The sequence below is a fragment of the Caloenas nicobarica genome, chromosome 14, assembly GCF_036013445.1.
Source record: "Caloenas nicobarica isolate bCalNic1 chromosome 14, bCalNic1.hap1, whole genome shotgun sequence".
NCBI lineage: Eukaryota > Metazoa > Chordata > Aves > Columbiformes > Columbidae > Caloenas > Caloenas nicobarica.
In genome coordinates this window covers 15,832,628-15,854,956 of record NC_088258.1, presented here as the reverse complement: position 1 = coordinate 15,854,956, position 22,329 = coordinate 15,832,628, and the positions used below count along the sequence as shown (strand labels likewise).

Sequence of the window (22,329 nt, the reverse complement as noted above, 5' to 3'; positions counted from 1 at the left end):
AGCAGCGTTGCCTGTGCAGTGGCCTTAGAGAGACTGCAGCCTGTGTCCTCTGGTTATCACGAAATAACACCTGCATGGCTAACAGGCAGTACACATGATGCTCTTGGTTTTAAGAATTCTTTCTTTTATACACTGAAGATAGTTATATTCGACTTCTTTTGCCTGTTGCCTTTGGAAACAATAAAATGCTTTAAAAAGAAACAGCTTGTAAGATCCTGTTCCCATTGATAAGCACTCAAGTGTCACTTAACACCTGTGACAATCCAGCTGGATGGAGTCCTGTCCGTGATTGATGGCTACACTTGGCAGCTTTGTGGTTTTGATCAGCTGAGACAGGATCCAAGGAGATGAAATGCTGGATGACACCTCAATGGAAACCACGGCACTGGGAACACGTTTATACATTGGGATAATGGATAAATGCGCTGCTCCAATGCATAAATATTTATACTTCACAGCTCTGCTGAAAATAGACAGGAAACCTTTCTTTAAACCAAACTGAAGGGAATAGCATTCACGCACTGAATACACAGACTCAGTCCCTGGATGTCTGACTTTAGCTAGCAAACAGCTTTTTAGATGCATAAAGCGCCAAGACCTCTACCTAGACCTCCCCATACCAGTCATCCTGACTATGGAGTGTCTTATATACGCAGAAGCTGATGGCCGATGCTTCACAAACATCTCCTAACCAAGCCCAACCCCTTTATAGGGCCTCCGGAGCTGCTAAGACACCTTTGGTGAGGGCTGGAGCCAGTCTGGGAGTGACCAAGAGCAGGGCTAATGTTCTGCAGCAGGGAGGAGAGACCTGAGAACACAACACGCTTAAACTCAGGCAACGTATCTTTAACGGGGTTGTAAAATTTAAGGGACCTATCAAGGTATATATATGCAAGGTACCTTCAGTTTTGGGGTTCCTACTTGTCTGTCTTGGTAGCCCTGTGTTCAGACATTTGAGCAGTGACTCCTCCACGTGCGCGATGTCCCAGTCTGCTCGTGCACTGGCACCTCCTGCATAAGCAACACGTGTCCCATTCCATATGCTGCTGCTTTGTCCCTGCCCCATAGCAAAGCTCCCGGGTCTGCTCCAGAGCAACCCTGTGTGTAACACAGGATGTTCACGTTTTCTGCCAAGGAAATCTGGCTGCTGAAGTGGTTAACTTCAGCTGTCAGCATGGGCAGGAGGAAATAACCTTGAGGCAAAGAAAAGTCAACATTTTCCGCAAGGATCCATCTGGCTAAGTTAACACATCCCTCAATTATTCTTTTTAAACAAGCTTTGCTGCCTAAAATAAAAATCTAAATGAAACTCCAGCACTGCAAACCTAAAAACTGTAGCCACAGTCTTTTCACACTTAATTTTTTAATGTGGTATATATCCACACCTCATTACTAAATTCACATGTATTTTACAATAAAACCATATTCGGACAACTTCTCCATTTCTCTAGTCATGTTTGTAGCTCCCAGTTCTCCTGGATCTCGTACTATGTTTTATTACAAAGGAAGCATTTATACCAATGTGCAATGTACACACATGCTGAAAGGCTCCAAGTGTAAAAGGTGACACTGCTTTTGGTTCTAAGAACATACCATTATCTTGACTGCAGGGCATGAGATAAATTCTGTATTCAAAAAAGAAGCAATAAAAATTTCTTGAGAAGCCTGTTTTTGAGAACAGTAGTTGTGCAGAACTTCTGGAAAGCCACCTTGCGTCCCTGGGAGACAGATTATGGGGAAGGGATGGAGTCAGGTGTGCGCAGAACTGCACACTAGTGGCAACACAGCCTCCAGCTCTCTCGAGGATATTGCTTGTGTATTTGTACAGGTGATGTATTTACCCTACACAATGTACTGATGGCATTACTAAGATACGTCCTTGATCCCAAAAAGCGTAGGACAGCGTCTGCAAGGTGCTGATCTCCACCAGCTTCCTCACCGACCAGAGCTGCCTCTCCTGTCACTAGAGAAGACGGAAGGACGCCAAGGACGTGCTTGTTGCAGAGGATTCACCAGTGGGACCCCAGCACCTGGGGGGACTCACTGATGCTCAGCCTGCCACTGATGTCTGCTTTTGCTCAATTTTCACCTCTCTCTGGTTCTTTTATCTTCCCTTCAACTTGTGCTGCCCTTGCTGTCCCTCTCCCTGCTTCCCACTGAGCACCAAGTCTTCTGCCTGCTCCATCTTTATCTCTGGTGTTTGTTCACTTAGCTTAATGATTTTGAGTATTACCATGATAAGAAAGGGAGAAAAAACACCACAAGAGACATGGTAAAAAAACCAAAACACAACAGTCACAGATGCACCGGGGTGGGAAATGGGGTCCTCACACCATTCATCCCGGTAATAACGTAAAATCTTAATTAAAAGCCTCAGCTTCCTATTAGAGAGAGATGCTCGTTTGGAAACACCCTCTGGGGCACCTCCTTTTTACCACTGTCCATACAGGGAGTTCAGCCTCCTAATTTACGCAACAGCAACACGGATCCTCCTCTCCCCCACCCTGAAACCACCCACTGCACTGATGGTGCAATAAACCGGTAAGCCGTGGGGGTTAGAGGACGTACCTAAGTATTCCTAACGAAAGAAACTAATCATCCCCTGATCTCCATGGCTCTACCACCTCGAAGCAAGACCTGTTCTCTTGTTTGTGAAAGTCCCTCAGCACTTTCAGCTCAGATAAAGACACGGGCACATCCTCAGACGCACGGGCTGAAGCGCCAATTAAGGGCTGAGGTCTTGGTGCTGCTGGATAAACAAGCGCTGCTGCGGATAAAGCTGGTCGTTGATCAATACCTACTTTGATCAACTCATCAATGCTTTTTTATAGAAAGGAAAAATAAAAACACTTCACTGCTAGGGAAGCTTACAGGTAAATGAATGGTGCCTGAAGCACTGTTCTTGAAAAGCAGCAGCAGGTCAGCTCACACATGCAAACCGACAGCAAGCGGAGACGCCCCGTGCGTCTGACTGCACGGGAAACCAGAGCAACAAACCAGAGCTGGGCTTAGGCTGGCACAGGTAACTGACTCTGCACAACACTGATTCTGGATATCAGTTTTGCTGATTGAAGAACATTAAAAATAGAAGCGAGCCACAAAATCAGAGTTTTTGCTATGTTTTTGGAATTTGGGGTTTTTTTATTATACTTCTGATGATTTTCTGGGTTACCAAAACGCTTAGTGGTCCTGGTTATTAGCTAGGAGTCCACTGTGCCAGAGAAATGGCCATACGGCTGCAACAGCAATGGCACTCCTTTACCAGCTAAAATGCACCACAATTCACCACGGCTGTTCCCTGATCCCCAAAAAGCACGTGGCTCCTGTACGGAATAACAAGATTTCGACTTTTGCTTCTCCGTGTCTGTAGATTAAGAATTAAAAGGAACAGGAGTAGTAGCTGAATAGTTAGATCACATAGTGTAATAAAAATTTGGTGGAAGGGAAAAGAAATTCGATAGGAATCTACCAAGGATCTTGTGACATCCACATAACTCCATGTTCAAAACACCATCAAACCCTCCCTTGTTTTCACAGCCGAAGTACATTCTACATTCCTGCAATAAAGCCATTTTTTTGTAATCAGAAGGCCATTTCAGTCATACAGAAGCCTTCCCTCGAGATACCGGGTTATTTCTCCTTCACCTTCTACCAACTTACCCTCCAGCGTACAGAAGCGCGTCACCTTCTCCGGCATCAGCTTCCCATGCTTGTGCTGGCAATAGACGTCGGCGATCTCCTGCCGGCACTGCTTAGACTTGGCCCGGGACATGGCTGAGATGGCCTCTTTGCCCGTCACCTCGCACTTTGGGGGCTGCTCGGATCTCAGTTCAGGGGAGCTGTTTCCACTTTTTTTTAAATGATGCTGCCTGGGAGACCTGTGAATCTCTTTCAAGTTGTTGTTGTTGCTGCTGCTGTTTTTTCCCTGGTGATCGCTGAACTGCACCACCTCATTGGAGTTCTTCCCCAGCTGCAAGTTCTCCTTCATCTTCTCCTCTTCCAGTTTCTTTCTCAAGCGCTCCTTTTGCTTGCTAAGGGGTTTTTTCACCAGCTCAGACTGGTGGTTTTGCCTCTGAGTCCTGGGAGCAAAGTTACTGTTATCAATATTTTCAAAGTCCTTGGGGACTGAATTTTCATTATTGCTGTCCGTTCGCATTTTCTCTTTCGGTCGGTGGGAAAAATAGCCATCCTACAAATGGGGAGAAAAATTATACTCGTCTTACTAAAAACAGTCACATCCCGTGCAGTACAAGCATTTCTTACACGAAAACATAAATCAATTACAATCCAACACACTGCGAAAAATCCCTATATGAAGGCTCACAACAGAAAGATGGAGTCTGAGCTGCCAGGTCAGTGCAACCAGCCCCTGCATCGCCCCATCACCCAGCCAGGGCCAGCCCCAGCTCAGACGGAGCCAAGAGGTTCTACACAGGTTTGTGAGCAGTTCTCAACCAGAGACATCACCCTGGCACCATCAAAAACAGACACAGGGTTCAGTGGAGCGCGAGCAGGTGGTTCAGCGCTTTCCTGCACTCCTCGTGTCAGTAACCGCCGTTTGGGATCCCAGGAACTGCCCCGTTCATCTGCGGAAACCACCATGCGACTTTACAGCCTGAGCTCGCTTTCAGTAAAGTCACGCTGCTACAAATCAAATACTTCCTAATACTTCCCACGTTCCTCTGTTGCACGCTGGGCACCACTTTGATAAACACACAGATCACGACATCGCAACATTTTAAGTATAGGAAAATAAAGTAAATAAATAATAAAATAAAGGAAAAGGAATTGACCACGTGAAGTACTTGTCCGATGCAGAATAACGCTTCGCTTCACAATTCCACCCCCGTCTCCACCTCTTACCATGGGAACGCATCCCAGCCCATCAACAGCAGAGCAAGTTTACAACACCAAGAGAAAACAAGGATGATCCCAGGAATCCTAGAGATGACAGAAAACACGGCAACTTGCTCTAGAGAAGACGTGACAGGCTAGAACAAAAGCGAGAGGCACTTCTCCGTGTGTACGACTACCAAATGGGAACCTGTCGGATGGCCGTGGTGGCTCCCAGCCCGCAGGCTAGCAGGGGGCACGAGTGTTAGACCCGTGGAACAGGAAATATCTCTGTTTATTAAAGTGATCAGCAGGAGATGAAATCAATGGGGATATTATCGAAATATCTGAAGACAGGAGTATAAATATTGATAGACTTTTGGAGCCTGTTCTGTTTTCTTTCCGCAAGTGCCAGATCTACCAACCAGCAATCAGAGGCTGGGAGAGACAGCGGCCGTAACGCCGACTGACCGCAGCTCCTCTCAGCACCCACCAACCCCCGTTCGTGTTCAAACATTTTACCAGCATTAGCTAATTGTTTCTTGCACCTCTTCTGCAAGGAACTATTGAACAGTCAGGTTCTGTAGAGGAAGGACAGGGAGATAATGGTTTATCCAAGGCCACACAGGGAGCCAGGATCACTTTGACCTCAGCAATGAGCAATGTTTGAATTGTTTGTTCATTAGAAGATGCGGTTTTGTGAGTGACTGAAGTGTTTCTCTCTCCAGGAATATCTCCAGCTCACAAGTAGCTTTAGCTATTAGACACAGAGGAATGTGAAAGGTTTAAAAAAATATATATATATATAAACATACACCAAAAAAAAACCAAAAAAAAAAGCATGAAAACACACAAACCAAACCCCAAAGGTTTTTCAAACAAAATATTTCTAGTTTAGAGAGAATATGTCTTTTAAAAAAATTATCTTTCTAATTAAGGGCACACATGAAATCAAATTCTGTCTTTTTCTTTTACGAATAAAAAAGAATAGCATTTTTCATAGAATCATAGAATCATTTTGGTTGGAAAAGACCTTTAAGATCATTGACTCCAACCATTAACACAACACTACCAACTCCAGCACTGCCCCATGTCCCTGAGAACCTCATGTCCGTCTGTCCAACCCCTCCAGGGACGGTGACTCCAGCACTGCCCTGGGCAGCCTGTTCCAATGCCCCACAGCTCTTTGCGGAAGAAATTGTTCCCCAGATCCAACCTCAACCTCCCCTGGCGCAACTTGAGGCCGTTTCCTCTGGTCCTGGCGCTTGTTCCTGGGGAGCAGAGCCCGACCCCCCCTGGCTCCAAGCTCCTTTCAGGCAGGTCAGAGATCAGAAGGTCTCCCCTCAGCTCCTGTTCTCCAGCTGAACCCCCAGCTCCCTCAGCCGCTCCCATCACACTTGTGCTCCAGCCCCTTCCCCAGCTCCGTTGCCATCCTTTGGACACCAAAGAGAAAACAAAAGAAGAAAAAATAGTTTCAAGACAGCCCTCATTCCCGTGAATGACCAAACTAAAAAAACCCAATTGTTTTCAGAGCCCAGGTTCCTTCACCAGCCTATATCTCCAATGTATCTTCAAAGAAAAAGACCCCTCCAAACCCAGCAGCAAACAGCAAATAGCGCAAGACAAACGTAAAGCTTAACGTCATACCCAAGACAACTCCACTGAGGTGCCGCTGCTCTGAGACCTTAGAGGTTTGAGAGTTGTCTTGTTCCCTTTGCTTTTCGGCCAACTCCAAAACCTCAGCTTAGTTATGCCACTTGCATATTTTTATTTGCTTTATTTTAATGCACTTGGAGCTTGGATTTGTAGACGTGACATAGCTCAGAAACTTTAATTATTGTGCTGTCACATTTCGTCTAAGCTGGTGCTGGAATTCACCTTTTTTCCTCATCAAATAATTAAATGCAAGATGCCCTGCACTCTTGTGCATATATATATGTGTGTATATGTATATATATATATATATGGCTGTGTGTGTATATCTAAAAACAGCTATATCTCTAATTTAAATACACTGACCACAGAGAAGCAGAACACACTGCAATGACCCTTGACCACAAGTGTCCTGGTCCCTTTCTGAGAGCAGGACGTTCCACCAGCCCTGCAGCGCTGCAGGAACACCCACGGCTACCTGCACGTGCACACATCTGGATGGATGAATGAGAATAACTAAATGAGACTTGAGCAGGTTGAGGTAAATCCACAACCACGGCAGGTCCCCCAGGGCTTTCCCTTGTTTCTTCCAACTGTTTTATCCCCCAGTTATACGGAACTTAAATACAAGAGGCATCTAAGATGCTATTAACTCCATTAATATAAATTTTATATCCCAAACACAGCCTGAGCTATTCTTTATAACTAGTCCTTAATCTTCATCAGGTTAAATAGTGAAATAAGAAGAAAACCATAAAAGAGCAAATGTGACATTTATTTGTTGCGTTTCAACGGCAGCAGCGCACGAAGCTACAGGGACGCCACAGTAGCACAAAGCATCCCTGTCGTTAGCTTTCATCGTGAATACAATTTAAAGCACTTTTCATCTGTATATGGAGCATTCCACCATGCTGCAACTTAGGGTCAAATTACCTAACTGCAACAATGGGGAAAAAATATCTATCTTCTCCATTAAACTCATTCTAATGTCTCTAAAGGCGACTCTGCGACAGGATATTTCTGTGTATCTTGGCAACATTCCCTCTCACAGCCTAACTCCTGCTGAATGATTTTTCTCTTTAAGCTAAAAAAAGTTATTAAATCCTACTCTGTACGGCAAACAGCATGTTGATGAAGGGGAAAGAAAGGGAGAGGAGATGTTCACTGGCGTTGGTTTTTCGTGGTAATTCTTATTATCCGCGAACGAGACACTGGCCTGAGCCAGAGCCCCGGGCACACACCCTGTCCGGCCCCTTCCAGCCTCTCTGCAGCTCCAGGGATGAGGTTCATGCCCATCCCTGTTTCAAATGGCATCTGACATGATGCTGATGTGATGTTCCAGTCGGGACTGTCACTCTCCACATTCCCACCCCCGCGCAGCTCCCGGGGACCAGGACCGGGACTGGGACCGGCAGAGGCCGCAGCTCCGGGTGTCTGAGCAGAACGTTCCCACCCGGCCGACACAGAGCGAGCAGAGGGCGGCAGAAAGCTCTGATGAAACCTCAGGAGAAAAAAAAGCAAAGTAAACAGCAGATTTACTGGTGTAAGGTTCACCTCTTTAAACCGTTTTCCTTCTTCGAGTGCTTTGCTCTCCCCTCTGGGAAATGCTTTTCCAAGTCTACATGCTGGAATTTTAAAAGACCAATGAATTTTAAATGCTTCAAAGGCAGACACAAAACCAAGCTTGACTGTAACTGTTCCCTGCCCGCAGGGACAGCAACCACCACAAAACCCCCCGTCACGGAGGACACTCGGTTTCTGCAGAGACGACTCTTTGGGAGAAGCAAGGACTAAAAATAAAGCGCTGTCTGTAGAACAACTGTACCAACCAAGAGCTATGGATATATGTTGAAAGATAAGGACGTGTAATAAATACCGCAGTTGGACAGCCAAATTCCAGCTGCACACAATCACACAACTGTTGGTGCAAACGTTAAACACCACAAAACCAGGAATCTCCATCCACCTTTAATCTGCTCTTTTCTCTCACAGTAACTTTCGCCAAAGCCGAGCGTTGATTTTTACAGCGTAATGATCAAGACAGGATCCACCCGTGGCAGCAGAACGTACATGCATCTGCAGGGCAGAGGAAACGAAGCTCAGCGCTCCCACCTGAAACCAGCAGCTGCTGCTGACAATAACTTGTGTTCATTTCTGAAGGTCGGGGGTACGACCAAAAGCAGCACATCTGGTCTTCAGCTGGCTACCGGACAATGGGTTTTACTTGCTCTGATTTATCTATTTATTACAGTGCTGGATTAATTGCAGACTTTATTTGCCATGCATGTCAGAGACATTCAAATCAGGACAAAGTAATCTCAGAGAAAGATGATCTTGAAACCAGGCGTTCCTGGTTCTGACAGCACCAGGGGATGTACATCAGCAGGTTCGCTGCTTCAAACATCATCATTTTCAACTTTTGCCTAGCTATTCATTAGTAGCACCTCCTTATCTCTCTTTGTGCTTGCAAATCACATAAATACATTGAAAAAATGGAAGGTTATACCCCAACCAAATTAGAAGCAGAAAGCTTATAAATATAGCCTGTGTGTATCCACAGACAAAGATGAAAGCAGTATTTGCAAACCAATACCTGACACTGCTATTTTCTGTTGTTGTACAGACTTAATCTCATCCACAGAACACAGCAAAAATTATTATGGAAAGCACAGCAATAGAGTAATCCTCTTTAGACCAGACATAGATCAGAAGAGGCTCTACCCAAAGGCAGCTAGCCGGGAGGCTGCCCTATACACATTACCCAATATTACAGGTCTCCGACTCGACACATGCTCCCCAAGAGCATGTATTTCACCTGTGCTTCCACCGCGCTCCTGGCAAAATGCTCCCTCTCCATGTGATCCTACGTGCGCTTCTCCGGCAGCCCCGGAGCACCAGGTGGGGACGGGGACACGGGGGCACCTTCCATGGGACATCCCCTGGGCTCAGCACAACCCACTCCTGCTCCCGGCGCCGACCACAGCCATTCCCCTCCCGCAGAGAACCAGGGGATCGGGTCAATGTCTTCTTTTCCCACCTTTTAAAAGCCAACGCTGTTTACAGCCTTTATTAAAAAAAAACAAAAACCTTTGGAGGCTTTTTATCACTTTGGAGCACTGTATTTCAAAGCTCAATTGTGACTCTATCGCAGCATACAGGCCTCAGAGAAGGATTTCCAGAAACAGAAATGTTCGTTTCTAACTTTATCTGGCTCTCAGAAGATACAGGGAGAGGTGAACTGCTGAGTACTCAATGGTGAGAGCTCTGGCAGGGAGAGTTTTGATGACTGCGAGGTCTCCTCTGCGTGTGTGCACGCTGCAGTTGAGCACAGAATCCCAGAGTGTCAGGGACTGGAAGGGACCTCGAAAGCTCATCCAGCCCAATCCCCCCGCCGGAGCAGGAACACCCAGATGAGGTTACACAGAAGGTGTCCAGGCGGGTTGGAATGTCTGCAGAGAAGGAGACTCCACAACCTCCCTGGGCAGCCTGGGCCAGGCTCTGGCACCCTCACCGGGAAGAAGTTTCTTCTCATCTTTAACTGGAACCTCCTGTGTTCCAGTTTGCACCCATTGCCCCTTGTCCTCTCACTGGTTGTCACCCAGAAGAGCCTGGCTCCATCCTCCTGACACTCCCCCTTTCCATATTGATCCCCATGAATGAGGTCACCCCTCAGTCTCCTCTTCTCCAGCTCCAGAGCCCCAGCTCCTCAGCCTTTCCTCACACGGGAGATGCTCCACTCCCTGCAGCATCTTCGTGGCTGCGCTGGACTCTCTCCAGCAGTTCCCTGTCCTGCTGGAGCTGAGGGGCCCAGAACTGGACACAATATTCCAGATGTGGTCTCACCAGGGCAGAGCAGAGGGGCAGGAGAACCTCTCTGACCTACTATAACAAGCAAATAAGCAATAACAAGCAAATACTCCCAAACTGGGAAAGAACAGTCTGTACCCAGGAGTGTGCATGGGATCATTGCCAATTGCATACTGACTGCCACTGATGCTAAAAATAATAATATAACATTAATGCAAAAATAACGTCTTAAGATCAGAGCCATTGCACGTAATGAGAGAGTTCATATTCTGCTTTTTGTTGAACGCACAGGTTTTAATTCTCCAAACTCCACCTTTAGTGTGTTTAATTAAAATCTGTCATATTAAATAGTGTGTTTTGGTGTATTAGCCACTACATCTATGGTGACTGAGGGTCTAGGGCTCAGGTACTGCGAGCCTGACTGAATTCCAAGTCCCATCTATCCCAGGAGGGAAAGCCCAGGTTCCTGCAGCAGAGCCTTTGTGATCTGCTGAGAAGACCATGGAACAAATTCGCGTTGTCACCTACTACAGACCCAACAGCAGCTGCCGCTCACTGTACCTGGCACACACACAGAGAATTTGGGAGAACTTTACAGCCGTCTGTAACGACAAATGGATTTGAACACGGCCTGTTAAGGCTCTCGAAGCTCAGCACACACCTGCTCTGCCACAGCCCAGGTCCGGATCTGCAGACGGCCGCTCTCCACGCCGTTTGCACTTGCATCTGTCGTGTATATTTGCCTCTCAGTTAAGTATGTTCCAGCAAAAATTTGCATTTGGCTTTGCCCAGTTTAGAAAATCTAGGTCACAAATTCTCACATAATCTTTCAGACGCGGTTCTCTACCCCAAGTCCTAAAGGCAGGAGGTGACAGACTATGGCTGCAATACTGACCAAGGGAAAACTCCAGTTAACCAGCACATTCGCTGCGGGGTATCCCGCTGTAAGACCAGAATATGCTACAAAGCCATTAGGAACGGACGCGTGTAGTTTCAGACTGACCCTGGCAGGGGCGATTCCACCAACAGCCAGGATTAGGCGGCGTGACTGTTCATTTTTGCAATATGCAAAAAGCCAACACCAGACCACTCTCAAATCTGCTTCCAAAGACATACAACCCAACGTGCCTATAAATCAGCAGAATCACAAACGTCAGAGGCCTGACGCACACCAGCTCTGCAGACTTGGCGGGGCCGAGGGATGCGATTGGGACCCCAGTAACAGCCCGAGCAGGCGGGCAGCGCTCCAGCGCCCCCGCTGCACACCCGCGGGCACACCGACCCGCCGGATCGCTCCTTTGGACAGCCTTTGTAAGGAGAGTTACAGAAAACCCTCATCAGTTCACAAAGGCCCACAACGAGAGCTTGTATTTACCTACAAAAGGTGTTCATTGCGTCACGCAGAGCATTTCCTCCAGACAATAAGAAAATGCTTCTTTCTCAGGAAAAGTTATTCACTGTATGATTTCTGTATCAAGGAAGTCTCATAAATACTACACAGATGGATGGACCATGTGCAATCAAGCCCTGAATGGCAAATGTTCACAGTTTCAGTTTATCTGACACAACTGATTTTCTCCCCGGCATGGAGGGATTTGCTGTCTTTTTGTACTGAGAACATATTCTCATGTCCTTCCCCTGGCAAAGCTTGATACCTTAAAGACACAGCAAAACAAACCAGAAAGATGCATATGCACACGCTGAGCAACAACAAAACACACAGACCTTCCTCTAAATACAAAGTACTGGACATGATGGCCTTGGACTATAAAAAAAAAAAAAAATATTTTTTTTTCTCCTGTCACATAATAAAATACATAACAATTATCGATCAGATGTGCAAACGTGATCACTGGGCAGTCATGCAGGCTCATGGACGTCTGAGGCAAACTGAGTGGCTTGAGGTGATGAGCAGCTTCAAAACCTGCACCACATGCCAGAGCCTCGAAGAGATCTGCTCAGTTTTTACAGGACCATCTATTTTACCTGTCCGGTAACCAAGAAGAATTTAAACAGGTCTATGAGAAGATAATTAAAACAAGTTTCTGTTCAATATCAATTACAGCTCTGTGACATATTATTTTGTAATGCTTGTTAATTATTCAATAATGATACCTTGCAATTGCCAGAGGAGTCAGAGGATGGCATCTTTTACAAGCAAGTGCTGCTCCTGGATTAAATCCTTCTCTTTTTTTGTGCCCTAACCTTTGTGTATTTGAGGGCTTTTTCTTAGTTGAAATCAAAACCTTTCCCCCCAGCAGAACTACAAACATTACACTATGGTTGTCAGAACAAGAGCAGAAATTTTAAGTACTCCTTATGCTTCAGTGGGCTCAAAAATCTGATTTTGTCCTCTTTTTGGACAGCTGGGCACCCGTCTCTCTCGGCACACGGCCACCGGTTCCATGGGCAGCTGCCAAACCAAGGATCACGGACACTTCAGCCCACAGATGATGCCCGAGGCCGTCACGGGAAGCAGCTTCGCTCCATCCTCCTTTCCTGCACGAGGGCAAGGAAAACCATCCTTCTCCATCACCGTAACGTAAATCTCCGGGGCATTTGCCTGCAGTTCTCCAAACGCTCACTCTGCTGTTAGATGCACACAGAGGGATGGTCACTATCAGAACAATAAATCATAATTAAAAAAGCTCAGAAGGCCTCTGGGCCAAAGAAGGTGTTTTCGCAGTTAGGGTAGGACACTGACACCCACACAGCACTCGCCCTGTTGTCGCTTGTCCTACCACATCCACGTGTCCAGCTACAAACCAACACCGCTCTGCTTGAGCCGCCGTGCGGCCGCAGGGCCGCAGGCATCCGAACAAACAAGGAACCGCGAACTTCAGCTGAAGACACGGTTGGTGTGACACAAGACCCTTGCACGCAGTACTTTTGGCAGGTTTGGACAAAAGCGTGGCCAAAGAGAGCAGATGGACAAAACACGCCAGATGTTAACGGAGTCAGATTTTTTCCATGTGTTTTTCTGTTTTGCTGTAATAAGTATATTGTATAATACTTCAATTGTCAGCGGCTGAAGACTTGTGAGAAACATTTTGTAAGAAGTATATTAAGTTACTTTATAACTGAACATTAAAGAGGGAGACAGAAAAGGTGAAAACAAATTTATTGACTTGGAACTTGCAAGCTGGTAGAGATGAAATATATAATTGTTTCAAATGCAGTCCCTTCTGTTATGTAGGAAATTATGAGAAAAAGCGATCATTTGGGTTAATAGGAGGATTCTGATACTTGAAAAAGCACGAGTCCTTCAGGATTCAGTGCTAACAAATCCTGACACGCACTGCTAGCCCAGACTTTTACACTTGCATTTCAAGGCTGCAGAGTAACAGGTGGACCAATGGACCACCACAAAGTGCACTGGAACATCTGCACTGGGAAATGACTGTTTGGAGCATTATTTTTCCCTTTCTTCCCAAAAATGTTACCTTTTTTTTTTTTTTTAACATCAACTTCAGCAGCGTGTTCCAAAACACTAGAAACAACATTGTAAAAATATCATTAATAGAAGCTGGGGTTTGGGGTTTTTTTGGTTTAGTTTTTTTTGTTTGGTTGGGTTTTTTTTCCTTTTTTGCATACATAATATATGTACATTAAGGAAAGATGTTCTGGTTTGAAATAGAATGAAAACAGCTTCAAAATTTTGGCTGCTTTCCTCAGAAGAGTTTTTCTGTTTCTTGCTAACACGTGACTTACTTTCAGTGTGATTTATTATAGATCAGGTAGTAAAACAATATTGCACCCCTCAAGAGTCCAGACAGACTTTCACATTCGCTCCAGCTTAGCACAGTAACTGTATGAACAGCAATATTGTATTAACAGTAATTTCAAATGTTCATCTGGTTATTAAAAGGCTCGAAATACTGCTAGAGGGAGCTGTGAAAGCACATATCCACAGGATCTCAAAAACTGACAGTTTGTTTGCTGCTCATTTAAACTTCTCAGGAAAACTTGTACTTACACAGGACGACTGGAAGACACCACAGACTAGTCAAATTTATTCCATCTGTAACCAAGCTTGACTTATAACCAGTAACTGCCACCCCTTTATGTATATTGTTGCTTTTCAAGTGATGCTTGATCGCATGTCCAGGCTCCAGACTAATGCACGCAGTCCTGCCCTTGGCCAACTCAGCAGCAGTAACATCGACACTGAGCTTGGGCGGTAGATACATATACATACACACACACATATTTTAATGTTTCGGTGCAGTCAGCTCTGCCTTGGTGCAGGCAGGGGAACCCGTCCTGACGTGACACGACACATCGCTCCATTCCCAGGCGAGCAAACCCTCACAAGACCATTCGCTATTTGCAATTGTCCTGGAACGTTTTCCAGCGCTATTAAGCTTCCTGGATTCATTTCAGCTTCACCACATCTTTAAACGGAATTCACCACAGACCTAGGAAAGAGATGAAGGCAGACTGGCCTGACGGTGCAAAACGCAGCTTCTGAGAAAGCTCAGGAAAACCCTGGAGGTTTATTTTCCTACAGCTTCTTCCCAAGGGAAGGTGGATTTTGTAATTCTTCCAATGAAGAGTTCAGACATGAAGGAGCTTACAAAACAGTCAGCACTTTCTCAAGGGAAAGGTAATTTAAGTGACTTTTTATACTAATGTCTTTTACCTTGCAGTCCTTGAGCAGGACCCTCAAAGAGCGTTTGAGAAGACGCAGTTTGGTAGGGCAGCAGCAGACACTAACGGCTCACGACTTTTTAGCAGGTATGGGGCTACTCGTGCCATCCTCACTGCCTCCCAAGAGGCTTCACCCGGGGGTGACACAGCACCCGTGTGCCCAGGGGGGGCCCTGGGCTGCCCCGCGGCGTCTGCTGCGGCTGGACGGCAGCTCAGCGTGGCAGCTCCAGAGCGGTGCATCTGCAGAGCTGTTCTTCCTGCTGCTTATTCTAACACTGAAACGAAAACGTGATGTTCTGTGGTCTTAGTTATCACCAAATTGTACTGCTTCATTATTTGACAAACGTGCCCCAGAGAGATCACATATATATATTTTCAGTCTGGAGAAGAGAAGCTGAGAAGGATCTGATCAATGGGATCAATATCTCAGGGTGGGTGTCAGAGGATGGACCAGACTCTGTTCAGTGGTGCCCAGCGCCAGGGTGAGGGGCAACGGGCACAGACCGAAACACAGGAGGGTCCATGTGAACACGAGGAGAAACTTCTTTGCTGGGAGGTGCCAGAGCCTGGACCAGGCTGCCCAGAGCGGCTGTGGAGTCTCCTTCTCTGAGACATTCAAACCCGCTTGGACCGACCTGTGTGATCTGCTCTGGTGACCCTGCGTGAGCAGGGCTGGGGCATCTCCAACCACTCTTGTGATTCTGTGAAATAAATAACACAAAATAAGTAACAGGAGTAAAGCTCAACCATGTAGCGTTCAGAATACGGACACGATAATCACACTGAATACCAATTACCAGCCACCTTGTTCATAATTTTTTTCCTACCTCTCCCTCTCAGTGACCCACCTCATAAAAAAATACAACACAGTCAATATGAATTGAATTCCTCTGCTTTCATCTCTACTTCTTTCATCCCAGCTTCAGCCAATACACACTTTACATCTTTCAAAGCAGCAGTAAACACTTGAAATTGCTTCCTGGTGACTTGTTATTAACTGGATTCCAACTAAATTCATGAGGAGGCCTATTCCAACTCCAATCTAAACAATCTCAAGCAGCCCAGGGTGAATTGCTGAGACACACAATAGGATCTCTGGCAGTTACAGAAATTAAATATAATTAAAATATGGATGGCAGAAACCAAAGATGCCCTCACATAGAAATGAAAACATCCTTGTAAAATACGGTCAGTTTAGCACAAACATATTCAGCCTTAATTAGGTAGAAAATCTGTTTAGAAGACTACAATGCAAAGAATAATAATGAACTTCAGGATTACATTTTGTTACTTGGAGGGAAAAAACAACACAAATAGATGGGAAGTAATTGGAGCTTATTTAATAGTCTCAGACTATCAGCTTGAACAACTATAATCATTAAAGACCCTGCAGTGATCTTCTACTGATAAATGTTGTTAAATCAGAATTACAATACAACAAGCACGAAGAGCAAAGCCTATTAATATGAGCAGCACTAAAACAGATTCATTCACATCGTTTTTCACCTGCCCGGCGCCACAAGCAGCCTTTGAACCCAGCAGGCAGGAACGCGAGGGCTCCCCGTTTGCCCTCGTTTCGGTGAGACTGGAACACGAACACTTCAGTACAGGTGCTCACCGCAGACCAGCCACTGCGAGCTGGTGCTGGGGACGTGGCAACACAAAGTCTGGAGCTCAGATATGTTATCCTGTATCTCCTGTTCCAAAGGAACCAAACAGCTGCTGCTGGAGCCTAAGGACTGGGAGGGATTTCTTCTTTCAGAGCCTGGCCCAGGCTGCCCAGGGAGGTTGTGGAGTCTCCTTCTCTGCAGACATTCCAACCCGCCTGGACACCTTCTGTGTAACCTCATCTGGGTGTTCCTGCTCCGGCGGGGGGATTGGGCTGGATGAGCTTTCGAGGTCCCTTCCCGTCCCTGACATTCTGGGATTCTGTGGATGGGTGGACATGTGAAACCCTTGGGTGTACAACAGAGCCCCTGAGGGGAAAAGACAAACTCCACTTCTACCATTTCATTTCTGCCCACAGAGACCAGGTTTCTTCTACCCAACTCTCCTCTCCCCTTGCCCGTTCCCTGAGCAGAGAGGCGGCAGGTGGACAGACTCTTACCATCCGTTCTCCAAGGACCGTCCCACCGTCACTGTCCCCAGAGAACAGACAAATTCTCCGCTCCGCGGGTCTCTGCCCGTCCCGCCGCGCTGGAGCCGCCGCAGGTGCGATCCCCACAGCAACGCCACGCTACTGCATCCAAACCACATACAGCTGGCGTCCAATAGACAAATTCTCTGCTGATATAAACTGCCGTGATTCCCACAGGTTCATGGATAGGTGCTAGCCAGTGCTAGGAGATGATCTGAAAAATTACTTTTTCTCTATAAACTGAAAGCTTAAGCATGGGTGTTAATCCTGGAAGGTGTCCTGTCCTCTTGGAGTCGGGGCAGACTTCCAGACCCATGACAAAGCAACTCAGGAAAAGAGGGGTTTAGATACCGCTTTGCGTCTTCACAGAAGGTTCTTCTGCCAGATCAGTAAGTCACAGCAATACAATAAAAACTGAGAAGGCCAGAGGATGTTACCATGGTCTCTGCCACCTGCCTCCTTAGCTCTCCCGTCAGCAGCTCAGCCTTCCTGAAAACCCGGGACGCAGCCACGGCGAGGGCTGCGTATGTGGTACCGCACGCTCTGCTCCTGAAAACACGTTCAGTAAGAGCTACACAAACGAGCAGTTTTAACAGCATGATGAAACATAACAGAGATGCGGGGTTCAAAGATGTATCAGAATGCAGACTTCCAACACCAAAAAGGATGCCCTGTAAGTTCAAAAACTTGTTTTACTGACTCTGGTAAAGATTGTGAAGAACATATGCACTAGTTGAAGCCATCAAAAAGTTTTCCAGGAAACTGCCCTTCACCTTTCTTTGGATGGATATTCGTTTTGCAGACCAAAACCTTTTCTGTACCACAATAAATGTGCTGACTACATCGGAGGCAAACGCCAGACTGTATAGTGCCCGACTTTCTTCAGCCTTTCACTCCGGCTGCAAGCGCAGTGCTGTCAAAACTGCCATTTGTAATTACACTGCATTTAACTATGCTCATATTTCCATAACTCCCCACTGACAATTCCATCAGAAACAAGGAACCGCTCCACACCCGGCCAGTGATCCCATCCCATCCCAGCGTACACACATCCGCAGCTGACAAAACCAGATCAACAGCACAGCATCATGTTAACCTGGCTAATCACTATTCACAGACTATGCCATGAAGAGAAGTCAAATTGCAATATCCTCCATTGCTTTAACCAACATCGCTATGTCAGTGCATCACAGAAATACTTCTTTCTACGGGCAAGCAACTATGCCAAAGGTTTATTTACAATCAGCAGTTTTTCATGTGATCTAAAATCAACTTTACCCCAGGGACCTTAAGGAAGTGCACCAGCTTCTTCTGAAAGCATGGGGAAATTCAAGCCCTGTTATACTTCTACAGTCCTGGGATACACATAAATCAAAAACTTCTTGCACGCAACAGATTTGCAAAGCCTTCCTTTGCAGCGTGGCTGTCCAGACGTGGCTGGCAGCAAGCCCCATGGCCCTCTCTAGCAGCCTTCCCCAACTCTTGGGCGAGCTTTAGAGTTCATACTCAGCCCTCCATTCTAGGATCCTGGGCTGTCTTAGCGGGTCACAATTGTCTTCCACATAAACCCAATAAAGTCCATGCCATTACTGTTGAGATGTATTCCTGACTGAGGGTTAAAAGATTTTTTTTTTTTTGCATTTCTAGTACTACAAACACATGCTCACTCAATTACATTAATAGGTACTTACATACATCTACCGTTCCAACCCTCCACCTGTGGCATTTACCGGTCCCAAATACTCAATAAGCTGAAGTTGTAGACTGGATGCTGCCACGAGACGCTGCCCCGTTCAGGCTGTGAACAACCTGCACCCCCAGCACTTCTCCCAGAGCATCCCTTCTTCTCCGCCCAGTGATCCGCCTGCCACTGAGGAAACCATCAACAACTGCTGAGAAAGATTTACTGCCACGTACAGAAACAGCCATGAAAAGCAGGTCTTGCCTGTCAAGAAATTCTTGTTTGTAACTTCCTCACATTCTCCAATTCTAAAGCAACAACATAATGTAAATTGCCACTGAAAACTTCAAAAACTTCAAAACTACAAATAGATATTGTGCGAATTTTATCAAATTTAGCTGAGATTTTGATAAGTCGTCTTCTACAGCACTGGTCCAAAACAAGCTGAGTGTGGGAATGTGAAGCTACCAATACACGCCCGTGGCGTTATTTCCACTTAGCTGGAATTAAATGGGTAGTGGAACTTGCAGGACGCAGTTACTCCCTTTGGCTTTCTAACCAGTCGGTCTTTGGTCATCTGGACTCTTCTTGATTTTGCAGCCCTCATCAACTCCCAACAAGCACTGTGATATGGTGAAAGGCAAAGCCTGGTGTGCAGGACAGGATCTGGTCTTTTATACAAGGGAGAGTTCTCTTTTACAAGCATATTTAATAATCTACAGCAACCTTGGTGTGCAAACTCATGTAACACACCTTTTGGAAAGAAACTTGGGTTTGAGAATTTTCTGACTGCTGGAATACAGTTTCATTTGCAGAGACAGTACGACAGTAGAAAATATATAATCCTACATAACCTTCCAAAACGTGTACTTCCCATGAGTATTTTTACTATGTCAACAAATCCAAATATCAAACAAAGTGACACTTGGCAAGTATAATGCTATATATTTACCAGGATAATAATAATGCTTCGGTAGAGCAGTATTTTCAAGGGTTTGAAATGAAGAAAATCTCTCTCTCAAATCTTATCTAGGATGCATAAGCTGCAAAGATGACGGCACTGCCAGAAATCAGCCTAAGCAAGCTGTAGGTATTACAGATTTGAAGCTAATGGTTTCTAATCCATGGTTTGTAAGGATGGATATATCAACAGCTCTACACGAAGCAATACCCACGAGAGACACACACGCTGTGTACCTTGTGTGGTGGGTGCAGATAAAGTACTGTCAGTTTGCAGGCTTTGGCTGTATGGTTGGTGCTTTCCAAGAAAAAAAGACTATTATCATCCTATTTCGTGTGATTACCTCCTGCCGCTCGGGGACATAATGCTGCTATGACAGAAGCAAATTCAGCAAGTTTCCAGACTCCGGGTCCTCATGTACATTGGCTGGGCAGCCGATCACTTCCCATGGAAGCTGCCTGCAAAACCCACAGACGCCTCAACGCTTTCCTAGAAAAGCTCCTTGTGATGACAGGTTGGACATAATTCCCTTTTTGAACTCTGGGGAGTTGAAGGAGAAAAAGCCTGGGAGACATGCTGCAAGAGGGGGCCGCGCCAGCCCCCGGGGCCGTGCCGGGGAACCCGCTGCACAAGGACGACGGCACAGAAACGTTTGCTCAGGCCTGTGCTGGCTGGAATACCAATGCAGCCCAGCAATGAGCTTCCCAGCAAACAGGAAGGAGGGAAAAAAAAAATCCAACAAACTCTGGCACAAAAGAAACCACCAACCGGAGCTGAGCTTTCCCAGCAGGTACCGCATTGCCATGCAGAGCCCAGCGCCGCCATCCGGGAGGCTCCTCGGGAAAACAAGTTCTCGGTTCCTCTCACTGGTACAGGCACGACCACCGACCGCTGTCAGTGGTTGCCCTTTATTATTCTTTATTAGCATCAAATTATGTCAGCCGCGCAGATTTGAAGAAAACCGATGCAAGCAGAAGCCTGCTGTAAATCCTGACGTGAGAAGATGCGTTTTGCATGTGATGAAAGCCAAGAATGAGCTGTTGTCTTTACTTAGTTTAATTCATTTGTTCTCCCTTATAACAGCAAAAGTTTTAGCAAGAAGAAACAACACGAGGCTCTGTCTGTGGCCCAGATTCTCAGTTTATGCCCAAGTATGTTTTACATTTGTCTGAAAGTAAAGACTTTGAATCTGTTAAAATGTACACATGCTATTATTGGCTCCCAGAGTTGCTCAAGGAAATTCAAGTAGAGCAGACACAGGAATCTATTAGGCAACATTTTCTCTTGGCGTTGAAATCTCTGAGATAATAAATGACTTGGAAAAAGCAACAAGATTATTATCGTCCTTCACTCTTTGACCCAACGCATGAGCTGGGCTGCTTCCAGTAAACAAGTGGTTTGCTTTAATTTTATAGAAGTGATTAAAATAAGTAAAGAGTCACTTGAATTATTTTTTCTTTCCTTCTTTGTGAATAAATGAGTGCTAGTTAGCCAAAAGTCCCTGTTGAGACAGAATATTGCAGGCAAGCCAGAAGCAGCGGTTGAAAACCCCCCTATTCATCTTATCTGCCATCAATTGTCCATGGAGGGAGGGAATGACAATTACAATGTTCCACAACAGCTGTAAATACAAATTCTTGTGTTCTGTACAGTCAATAAGACCGTTTCCACATGTAAGTGTATTATTTCAGTGCTGGTTTTACAGATCAAGGTGAAATTCTGGCAGTCCTCACCCAGCAGTCAATAGGGAGGAGAAAACCAGCCCTTCGCGCTGGCAGCCCCAGCGTCCCCACCCAGACCCCGCTGTCAGAGCTCCCGAAACACACAACAGCCTTCACGGGGGGGTCAGTGCCCAAATCGAGAGCAAACCCAGGGCACCAGCTCCAACCCACAGCCGCCCAAGCTCCCAGGGCCAGGTCTGGCTGTGGGGACAGCCCGGCCCCGGCATCGGCCGCCGGGACAAACACCCTGCCGCAGGTGACCCGGCACCTCTGCGCCCTTCGAAGGTGCCACCATGGACTGGTTTTTAAATCATAAACAGCAACTGCTGTGGTAGGTTGTTTTTCGGCTTGGTTTTTTTTGGTTTTTTGTTTTTAAACTTAAAGCTAGGATATTCTTTATCACCAACAGAAATGCACGGGCAGAAAGCAAAGAAGTAAACTAAGTACATGTTTTTTAGCATTCTTGCAATGCTAATTATTCCACAGAATGCCCATATTTTAACGCAATCTCCTATAAAGAACCAATAATTTTTACAACGTATTTCCAGATACTTTAAAAGATGTTTGACGAACTGGCTGGCATAGAGATTTCTCAAGCTCTAAACACATCTAACCAAATGGAAATTGCCTCCAAGTATGTCCAAAATAACAGACTTCCTAGCAAGGATCCACTAACAAAACAGGATGACATAGCACAAGAAACTTGTCACGGAGTGAGCTTTCTCCTGCCCTCATTCCTTGTACCACTGCTTTTAAAATCCTTGTACCACAAGCTGTGCACCAGTTTCTGTACAGCTACGTCTGTGCAAACCGTGTGGAGAACAGTGCACAGGCATTGGGGGAGGCTATTACAAAGCAGGAGTTTTTAATTACAGATCATATTAAT

The 22,329-nt window shown here is 45.9% G+C and overlaps 1 protein-coding gene across 1 annotated transcript in view; it reads right to left on the bottom strand.

Moving 5' to 3' along the window:
- The window catches only part of XYLT1 (xylosyltransferase 1), a 205,149-nt gene that overhangs the window by 104,195 nt on the left and 78,625 nt on the right, over nt 1-22,329 (bottom strand). Inside the window, exon 2 of the mRNA XM_065644733.1 lies at nt 3,661-4,189. Coding sequence (XP_065500805.1) covers nt 3,661-4,189 — 529 coding nt within the window. The remainder of the gene's footprint in view (nt 1-3,660; nt 4,190-22,329) is intronic.